Source organism: Rutilus rutilus (assembly GCF_951802725.1).
Source record: "Rutilus rutilus genome assembly, chromosome: 2".
Lineage (NCBI taxonomy): Eukaryota > Metazoa > Chordata > Actinopteri > Cypriniformes > Leuciscidae > Rutilus > Rutilus rutilus.
The window spans coordinates 40451404-40462647 of record NC_140210.1 but is presented as its reverse complement, the minus strand read 5'-3'; the positions used below and the strand labels follow the sequence as shown (position 1 = coordinate 40462647).

Genomic DNA, 11244 nt, shown 5'->3' with positions numbered 1-11244 from the left:
GTCGGCTGGACCAGTGTGTTGTGATTGGTCAATCGCTTTCAGCATGTTTGGGAAATGTTGTGCCCCTTACCATAACCGCTAGTTTCAACACACTACTAACTCAACTCAACCAAGCCCCTTTATTATTATTATTTTTTTTTTTTTGCGTATGCCTTGGGTGGGAATTATTTAAATGAGGAATATTGTGATGTTTTTGTTCCCGAAAGAAAACTCAAGACTACAATAAAGCCATTTTTAGGAGTTCAGAAAAAAAAAAAACCTAGTGTTGTTCACTAGTTTTGGAACAGAGCTGATGACTTCTATTTGAAAATCTACCTGATCTCACAGAAGCAATTCTTTCTGCTTTAATGATCCTTTAGATGTGAACGAATGCTCTTCGAGTCAACACCAGTGTGGTCCCTACGCCACCTGCTATAACACACCTGGTTCATTCAAGTGCAAGTGTAAGGATGACTACAGAGGCGTGGGCTACGACTGCAAACGTAAGTATGCAAACCAAATAATTACTGCGAAGGAATATTGAGATCCACTTCAAAGTGTTTACTTTTTGTTACTGTTATAATGCACACGTTTTAAACTGAGAATAAAATCAATATCACAACAATAAAAATATCTAATTTGCATTAATGAACACACTCCATGCATAAACTGATCAAATTATAGCTCAGGCAACAATTTAATTGGTCCCCATCTGTTCTCAGTTGCAGTGATTTTGATTAATTTAGATTAAAAGCAGCTGTATGAAGTAAAATAAGGTGGAACGGTGCTTTCAAAGGCACTTCAGGATAAAGGTTTGGAAAGGCTTAAGTCAGGAGTCATTAGTATAAAGGCTTTAAGCACAAAATCTAAGGCAAGGTTATCATTAAGAGGCGGACCTCGAAAGTAGACAACCAAAGAGGCTGATCACAGGAGATTGATGGACTTTGATGGAGCTTTAGGCCTTTTTGTGGCAAAAACTGATCTGGCTTTTGTGCATGAACGGTGACAAAGTAGGCTGAGGTGAACCATTACTGCAGTTTGCACTGGTGAATGCATGTTCTTTGTAGATGTTCTTCCCCTTGGCCTGGGATTGGGGCACTTGTCTGGAAAGAAAAGAAGATGGATGATGAAAAAACTTGACGAAAAGCCAGAGCCTCAGCCAGGATGTTGAACTTAGGTAGATTGTTCACATTTTCAACGTGACAGCATCCCATAGCACAATCCCAATGGAGCGTATAGTGGCTGAATGACAGGAAAGAGAATGTTCATGAGCGGAGGTGTCAGAGTCCTGACTGAAATCCTTAAAAAAATCTCTGGAATGAATTAAATCAGACAGTCCCTCAAAGGTTACAATGCATATTTGTAGATAATGATAAATGATACAAAATGTAGCACAAAATGTAGTAAACATTTTAGTAGTAAAAATTTAAATATATATATAAAAAAACACTGCTGTTCAAAATATTGGGATAAAAATGAGATTTTAAAGATTTTTTTTTTCTGAAAGGAGTCTTTTTAACCAAGGCTTAATTTATTTAATCAGAAATACAGAAAAATGTGTAATAATGTGAAGTGATATAGCAATACTGTTTTCTAATTTAGTAATTTATGTAATTTAATCCTGTGATTTTTCATCAGTCACATGAATATTTAGAATTCCTGCTCAAGACACATTTCTTATTATTATCAATGGTAAAACAGTTGTGCTGCTTAATATTTTTGTGGAAACTGTGGCACATTTTTTTCAGGTTTCTTTGACGAATAGAAAGAACAGCATTTATTTGAAGAAATAGAAATGTCTTGTAACATTATAAATGGCTTTACTATCACTTTTGATTAATTTAATGCATCCTCGCTGAAGAAATGAATGAATTTATTTAAGAAAATAGTACTGACCCCAAATTTTTGAACTGTAGAGTATATATAATATTTTTTTATTTATATTTCACACACACACACACACACACACACACACACACACACACACACACACACACACACACTCATTAATTTTATTTTACTGTTCGAAATGATCAATATGTGATGCGATCTGGGAAAACCCACCACATGGCGAAATTTTACCTATTACAGGTTTTGATATCATATGGATGCTGCCTGGTATCAAGCCCTTTCCAAATATTTTTTATTTTTATCATAGCTTGTTGGTAGCAGAAGTTATGTTTATCTGAAGTCGGCCGATCTCTATGATTTTCTGGAACGGAATTTTGAGAAAAACAGGTTTAAATAACTGTCACCGTTGAGACAGGTCCATCTCGCGATTGTTATGAAACTGCGTGACGTTATAGTTTAAACAGGATTGGCGCGAAATGCGCACTATAGGCTACACATTCACTGTACATGTATGTGGTTTATTTTAAAGGTAAACTATCTTTGTAGTGTTACGAGACGGACAGGTGTATGGGATATACGGCGATTGTTTTTTTTTTTTTTCACCTCTGCCGGGCGTTAATGGTCGCATAGAATGCATTAGAGAAAGAGAGTATTTTCAGCTTGACACTATAAATCGCTGTTTTTCTGCACTAAACAAGGGAATTTTGCCAATATATTTTCAGAGATAAGAGAAAAGATGTTATACAATAATAATTTAATGGAAAAAAAAATTTGACAAAAAAACTGACATTCAAACTATTTTGGAATTTACTGAAAACGGCCCAGCGCGACATTCGACGGGTTTTCCCAGATCGCATCACATATTTTAAAATTAATAAATGACATGTCTGGGTGTATGTGGTATGAAAAAGGTGCTGGTTTTAGGTGCTATTACACTTTAGATCTGATGAAAGAAAATCTCTTGCGTATATCTCCTCCCTGTCTGGAATTCTTTTGTCTGCTGTGCCTTTACTCTCTACTGCCTTTGCAAACCACTGTCAGTGGCTTTATGTATGAAGTATTATGCATGCATCGTTGCAACCTGCTCAATCTTGTTATTATTTGTTAAGTGGACAAAAATACAGTTGTTGTGAGTCTGACACCTGATTTAATCATTGTTAAACCAATGAGGCAACCCATCCCTCCTTAGCATCTGTTCTGAAAACTTTCAGCCAGGTGTGACTCAGAAGTCCTGGAAGTGTTGAATTACTGCCTTTTGGGAATCGCATATCAAAGCTCCTGTGAAACCTGAGATAGCATTGTCACATTCATTTCTTTAGTGTTCCCTCCTTAAGAAGGGTCGAGGGTCTACGCTTCTGGTCTTGATTTCGAATGTGATGAATGACTTTCGTGCATTCATTGTACATATGAGCTAAAAGTGTCCTTTTCAGTTTCATTTAAAATATAAATGGTGATGTTTCAATTGGGCCTAATTTAGCCCCAGACTTCTACTTTTTTAACCAGATGAGACCTATTCAACACGAGAATAAAAATAGGTTGAGACTTGATTTTAATGTCACGTTAACTTCACATTAAACTGAGAATCCTGTTTGTTCTCCTTTTAGCTATCCCAAAAGTGGTTATTGACCCTCCGCAACCTGGAAAGACCACGCCAAGCAACAATGACAACAAAGGGGGCAACAAAATTCCAGGCTCAGACCAAAAGAGAACCACCACAACAAACAGACCACCAGTGACAGCTAAACGGATTTCACCTACAACAACGACCACCACTAAATCTCCTCCAACCAAAAAAGTCACCCCTCCAGCGAGAGTCCCGGCGACTACCACCCGTAGGCCTTTCATACCGACACGTAAACCCCCTGTTGTGGTGACAATCAAACCTAAGGTCCCGTACCGTGCCACAACCAGAACTACCACAAAAGCCCCAGTGATTACAGCGGTTCCCTTTATCCCAACACGCAGACCTTTAATCCCCTTTGTGACGCCAGTTGATAACAGCATCAAAAACATTACCCAGAAACAAAGAGGTGACGTTCACAGTAAGTAAATTTAATTTTTTGGGGGAAATTTTGTTCAGATTTTCACAATTCCTCTGTCTTAAGCAAAAATGGTCCATTGTCCATAGTGTTGCAATGTATAAGTTTACACAGAAGTCACTTTCTAGCTTTCTATTGGTCAACATGCATGGCGAATCGGCATGACCAACTTGAACCCGTTGTGAAATCTGTATGGGAAAAATCCTTTGCATAACACAAAATTCCCAATCACGTAAATTCCTATAATGACTGGATTTCACTCACAAAAATTGGTACACGTACATTACTTTTCACGGGTGTACAATCCTGCTCCTTGAGGGCAGCTTCCAAAAAATAGCTTCCATGAGAGTTTCCCAAATATTTGCAAAAATGTGCTTTAAAGGCTCTGTCATGTGGATTATGATGTGGTCTTACATCCTTTACTCCTGTTTCTCGGTGAAGTCTGAGACTGTAGGGTGTCCTATATCATTTAAGCATGCTCACAAATGCTCCCTTTGCTACTATACGGCCTTGATGCACTCGCACTTGTCTGTGCAACAGTCCATGTGGTCTTTTGTAACCAATGTGTGAATTTAGAGGAGGACCGCTGAGTGCACCCTTTGGGACAGGGCCATGAAGGCCTTTGGATCTTTCCAAGAAAACCATTTCCTGGCCCAAAGGACTATATGCCGTATCTTTCATGTACATAAGCTCTTTTTTGGGTGTCTCTTGGGCTTCCCACAAGGCGAAACCAGATTTTTCAGGAAAGCAAATTGCATCCCAAAGCCTCCTATCCAGATGACAGCACCTAATGAAAACAGAAGACTCACCTAGAGAGATTACATTACCAGTTGGCCCTGCCTCAGGATATATAAATCAGTTACCCCGCACTGCCTCCGAGGGCTCACAATAGGCCTAATAAATAATGATGGCTCTGAAACAGTGGGGAAATATCAAATATACAGCTAGGGTTTAAATATAATTATATCTCCTTAATCAATTATAAACCATAACGATCGTGTCAAAGTTGCATAGCCCCAACACGAACACCTGCAGTGTTTGGAAATGACCTTAGGGTGAAGTTGGTTTACTACATGTTCTTATTAGCTGTGAGGATATTGCTTCTATTGGAGGGCTGTACATAGTGCTGTCACAAGCAAAGGCTTGAGGGATAATCGAAATCAATAGACTAATCACAGACTTGACTTCCTTTCTGCTGATGTCCTGCCACATATATTTGATGTACACTCACTTATCTCCAATCCTCTATTAAGCCCATATTTGAGTTATGGGTAAAAAACAATTGAGGGGATAACTTGTCTTGTCCTCAACATTTATTTGTTTCAATTAAGCAATGAGGCCGAGATATATAATCATGGCTCAGCTGAATGCCTGCGCACCCTTGACTACATTCAAATTATAGTGAATTATAATATGTGACCACAAAACAAGTCACATGGGTCAATTTTTTGACATTGAGATTTATACGTCATCTGAAAGTTGAATAAATAAGCTGTCCATTGATGTATGGTTTGTTAGGATAGGACAATATACAACTATTTGAAAATCTGAAATCTGAGGGTGCAAAAACATTGAGAAAATCTCCTTTAAATTTGTCCATTTATGTTCGCGATTGCATTCACTCACAAAAATAAATGTTTTATATATTTACATTTAGGAAATTTACGGAACATGATCTTTACTATGTCCTTATGATTTTTGGCATAAAAGAAAAATCGATAATTTTGACCCATACAATGTATTGTTGGCTATTGCCACAAATATACTCGTGTGACTTGTGACTGGTTTTGTGATCCAGAGTCACATATAAATAATAATTGATTTTTATAAAATGGTTTAGTAATAACTTTAGTAATAATAGCTTAAAGTAAACAGTCCTTAAGCTAGGCTATATATATAATTATTTTATTTATAAAAAAAATATTAGAATAAATATATTTTAAAAAGATTTTTGTTGACTTTTTGTTGGGAATCACTATAGTATCTATAGTGTAGTACTATAACTCTTTGTTTTCTTTTTTCCCCTCTAGTACCACGAAATCATGGGAAAAACAATGTGCTTGATATCGATTTAGACATTGAACTTGGCAACACAGAAGAGGAGCTGAAGGATGACCCAGGTAAAAGAAGGCTGTTTTTATTTAATTTTTTGGCTGAAATTGCGGCTGTATTTTAGTGTTCGGTTATTGGTGCAGACTAGTCTGTAGATAGACATAGACATACAGCAAATGGGAACACACAGTGAGACTGCCTATTTGCAATGTTTATTGTGTTATTTACATCACAGGCATTTTGTAGGTATTAATCTTGACTTCTGATGTCACTCCAGATGAATTGGATCAGTGTTGTGAGGCGAACAGCTTTCTTTGGCCTTCATGAAAATACCCGTGCTTCACTGATCCCTGTGGGAAATTCAGGAATAGCGCAATTCTAAGTTACTTTTCATTTAGCAGATTCACTTATGCTGCTTGCAAGGCCAGTTTCCCTGGAGTTTTCTCTGTTCAGTGTGTTACTCAAGGGCATGATGATAATAGAGGATCTCAGTTAATGGCCATTGTGAATTGAGCCTGCAATGCTGGGAATACCAGCCCAGAGCCTTAACCAATATTTGTATTGTTTGCAAACAGGGTGTGAAATTAACACCCGTCCCCAGTCAAATGCTTCATTTTGTTAGTGCGGAGTGTGATTCTCGGCTTGATTTCTGTCAAGAAAGCCCTTTGCGCTGAAGATGCTTAGATGATGCTGTCACACCATTAATTTTGACCATCCATCCATCCATCCATCCATCCATCCATCCATCCATCCATACATCCATACATAAATACATACATCCATCCATCCATCCATCCATTCATCCATACATACATACATCCATACATAAATACATCCATCCATCCATCCATCCATCCATCCATCCATCCATCCATTCATCCATACATACATACATCCATACATAAATACATCCATCCATCCATCCATCCATCCATACATACATAAATACATACATCCATCCATCCATCCATCCATCCATCCATCCATACATCCATACATAAATACATCCATCCATCCATCCATCCATCCATCCATTCATCCATACATACATACATCCATACATAAATACATACATCCATCCATCCATCCATCCATCCATCCATCCATACATCCATACATAAATACATACATCCATCCATCCATCCATCCATCCATTCATCCATACATACATACATCCATACATAAATACATACATCCATCCATCCATCCATCCATTCATCCATACATACATACATAAATACATACATACATACATACATACATCCATCCATCCATCCATCCATCCATCCATCCATCCATCCATCCATCCATCCATACATACATACATAAATCCATCCATCCATCCATCCATCCATCCATCCATAAGTGCTACATTGTTTACTATGAAGCTTGTTTCCACCACTGAATAAAAAAGAATGTAATAGTTTATATCTCACAATTTTTATATGATGTCCATTATCATGAACTTTTTTTTCTCATAATTGTGTTTTAAACTCGTAATTCTGAGAAAAAAGTCAGAATTGCAAGGATATCTCGTTTATATCTCATTGTTTGCAGATAAACAAACAAACAAACAAATACATTTATCAGTTATATTCTTCTTTATTCAACAAAAGGAAAGTCAATTAAATGTAAAGAAAATGAAATAAAGATTATAATATCATCTAATGTTTTTGGAAATACCCAATATTTTGTATGTATGAGTAATTCATACAGACAAAATATATGCTTTATTGACAATTATACTTTTATAAATTATAAATTGAATTTTATTTTATTTCAATTTCTCCTTCAAATTACAAATCTCCGCCTTGTTCGCCGCCTCGTGCATTCTCAATTCAATTCTGAGTGGTTCATGATCCACGTGGCTGTAGGACAAAAATGTATTTTCCCACACTGGTTGAAGTGAATATTTTTGTTCCCAGTTTCATGATCAAATATTTTTGTTCAGAGTAATTTCTACAATTATTTTTCCATATTCATATTCCACAGACACGGGCCATCTGAGCTGCTCTTTTACTCATGGTCTCTGTGGATGGATCCAGCACAGAGAGGGAGATCTTCACTGGGAGACGACTGCAGATCCTTCAGGTATTATGGTGTTTTTCTATAAAAAGTTATTGGGTCAATGGCAAATGAGAATTTCTCAGATGAAGAAAAGAAAAAAGAATTAAAAAGTGCTACAGCTGCCATTTTCACAGAAATGCAGTCTTTTCATACTGTATTAATCATCAGTTTCATACTGTAATAATGTTTTCAAAACGCATTTATTTAATGACTCTAAAATGGTCAAGTGCTGAAACCATTATGTATAGTAAATATTTCCACATTTAAATCTTAAAAACAATGATAAAAAAAAAGTTTTTCAAGGTACAGTTTTTTCCCTTATTTTTTTAATTATCATGCATTTTTGAAATATGAATATTGTTGAGATATCAACCTAAACTCTTACCATTCCATAAAAAAAGTTATTATCCCCTTGAAATTATATATTAAAGAGACTTCTTGGGGGTCTTGAATGTGATGTCATTTCCTGTTTTATTAATAAAAGATGACCCCAAAAGATTTTTATTTTATTTTTTAATTAAGAAATTCAACCTTTAAACGTTTTCAAGTAAAAACAGAAGTTTTGGCCGTTTATTTACGCGACAATGGCGTTTTGGGGGCCTGAAAACACAAACTTTTGAAAACGGGTTTCAAAATGCACGTTTTTGAAACCGATACCGTAAACTACAAAAACACGAGTTTGTGAAAACGGTGATGCCATGCTCATGCATATTATGTGTTCAGTCTACAGGCGTGTAGTTTTTCTTTACACAGTGACATCGCCAACTACTGGCCTGGCAGCAGAATACAGAGTTTTTAATCGTTTTCGCGGTGTCATCTGTGCGCGAAAAAAGCAAAAGAAAAACTTTTCCGTTGTTAGTACATTGTTGTCATGTAATCGTGCACTTAATTCGCTTTTTTTAGTTTACCATGCCGTGACGTTTTTTATTTTTAATTGCACACAGTTATATACATACAGTATATATTTGCGCATTTATTCATTCTTATACATGGTTTGTTTATTCATGGTTAAGGTCCTTGCACACTGAGTCCGAAATTGTCGTATGCGTTTTTTCGTATTCGTCATTCGGTGGCTCTGAATTGTCAAAACACCTCTCAAAATGCTTGCTACAGATGCGAAAAATGCAGAAAATTGAACCCGATTCGATTTTTTTTGACGGACGAAAGTTTCGGAGGCAGTGTTTAACCATCATGATCTCTTTGGCAGGTGGGCGTTACCTAACGATCTCTGAGGGCGGAGAGAAGCGAGGTGGGCGTGGCGCTCAGCTGATCCTCCCCCTGACGACGCCCTGGAACGAGGGGAACCTGTGCCTGGCCTTCAGACACAACATGGCGGGCCATCACGTGGGCATGCTGCAGGTGTTCGTACAGAAGGGACGGCAGCACAGCCCCGCGGTCTGGGGTCGAACGGGAGGAAACGGCTGGAGGTCCACGCAGATCACCATCTGGGGCAATGGCCTAGAAAGTGTAGGTGTCAACACTGAATACACTCACGTCTGTGAATGTTGCGAAAGGTTTCACCAAGGTGTTATTTGATTTGTCACTACAGGTGATCGTGAAGGGCGAGCGGCGGAGAGGCCGCAAGGGCGAAATAGCTCTGGACGACGTGAGTCTCAAACGAGGTTCTTGTCAGGAAGAGCACAATCTGAGGAGACTTTAACACCGACAACACCATGAACAGAGACTTTTAACGCCAGCTTTACTCACGGGACTCTAGGAAGACGGACACCTTACGGAAAGGGACGTGGCTTCCTGTCAGTCCTGGTACGGTTATGGGTGCACTTCCCCTGGCCTTCCTCAATGGCTACAAGTGCATGTGCTCAGTTGAGTGCTGTAGGGACGACGTATTTTTGTAGGCCAAAACCCCGAAACAAGTTAGCATTTTAGCACGTCCGGTTCCATCGTTTCAAAGTCAGTGGGTTTTCTCAATGGGTTTTTGGTTAAATGTGGTTAAGCTCAAGATATTTTCATGTTTTTTTTTCTACAACATAAAGTACATCAGTAAATACATCCTTGTGATATTTTAAAAGCTTTTGTCTTGAAAAAGGCCGTTGCTAACAAGTGGCTAAATGGGACTACAGAAATTATGGGGGGCATTAAACATCACCGTGCCAAACATTTAACTCATCTATACACGACCCAGCTAACAGGGAATATTCTCAGAACTTTGGCTCAGTTTTACTTAACTATTTCCCTGCCATTGACGGAATTTTCCAACTTTCTGTTTTCAACTTTTCACTGTTATACGGTAGGGGTACGCATCTTCTGAAAGAGTACTTAATCTCCGGAACAAAACACAGGCGAAAAGGAGCAGAAACAAGCGATAAAAGCTTATGCATGTTGTAGTCTTTGAAAAAAACTAGATTTTTGTTCAAAATGTTGCTTTTTTATGAAACTGTGGAAGCTTGTTTCCATCACCGAATAAAAAATAAAAGGGGTAATCGCGACTTTTCATCTCACAATTCTGAAATGAGATATAAACTCACAATTCTGAAAAAACTAAAAAATAAAAATGCTGTCTATTTTTCCCTCAGAATTGGAGTTTATAACACGCAATTGCGAGTTTATATCTCACAATTCTGAGAAAAGAAGTCAGAATTGCAAGATACTGTATAAACTCGCAATTGTGAGTTATAAAGTATGAATTGTTAGTTATAAAGTCAGAATTGCGAGATATAAACTTGCAATTGCAAGAAAAAAAGTCTGAAGACTGAAAAGAGTTGTCGGAGGCTTAGTGACGGTGATGTTGAAGTCATGCGACCGTTTTTTAATTCTGTTGACTGTATTTAGGCTTCAAAATTCCCGAAAGTTGTATTCATTTGTGAAGATTATCATGATGAACAAAACGTGTAAGAATCATAAACTTTCACTGGATTTTCACAGAGCTTATTTTCTGCAATAATCCTAAAGCCAATGGAAAAATCCTATAGGGTGTCAAGGCAACCAGAGTAGCTAACGACTTACAAAAATACGTCATCAATGCAGCACTCTGATGGATGAGATGTCTAAAATGTCAAAGTCTGAAATGTAATTTTTTTTTTTTTTTACATTTTAATTTTGTAGATGTCAAATTTGTCTCCCACCTCAAATCTTTTTGTCAAACTGTCGAGCAGACGCCATCGTGCCGTTGTAAATGTAAGTTGCCCAGTTCAGCTGTTCGTCACCCGAATGATGATGATGTCCTTTCAAAATCCCCTTTTCAACTTGACCGACGTGATTTGTTAGCCCAGTTTGCAGCTAATCTGAGTGACTATTT

General features: G+C 37.6%; 1 protein-coding gene across 4 annotated transcripts in view; it reads left to right on the top strand.

Moving 5' to 3' along the window:
• npnta (nephronectin a) overlaps positions 1-10481 on the top strand; it is a 50838-nt gene extending 40357 nt beyond the window's left edge. For all 4 annotated transcript variants that reach the window (XM_084403254.1, XM_084403252.1, XM_084403253.1 and 1 more), the window contains 6 exons: positions 360-482; positions 3435-3872; positions 5900-5989; positions 7914-8012; positions 9196-9455; positions 9538-10481. In XM_084403254.1, the coding sequence (XP_084259380.1) occupies positions 360-482; positions 3435-3872; positions 5900-5989; positions 7914-8012; positions 9196-9455; positions 9538-9648 (1121 nt within the window). In that variant the 3' untranslated portion in view covers positions 9649-10481. The remainder of the gene's footprint in view (positions 1-359; positions 483-3434; positions 3873-5899; positions 5990-7913; positions 8013-9195; positions 9456-9537) is intronic.
• Positions 10482-11244: the final 763 nt, after the last annotated feature.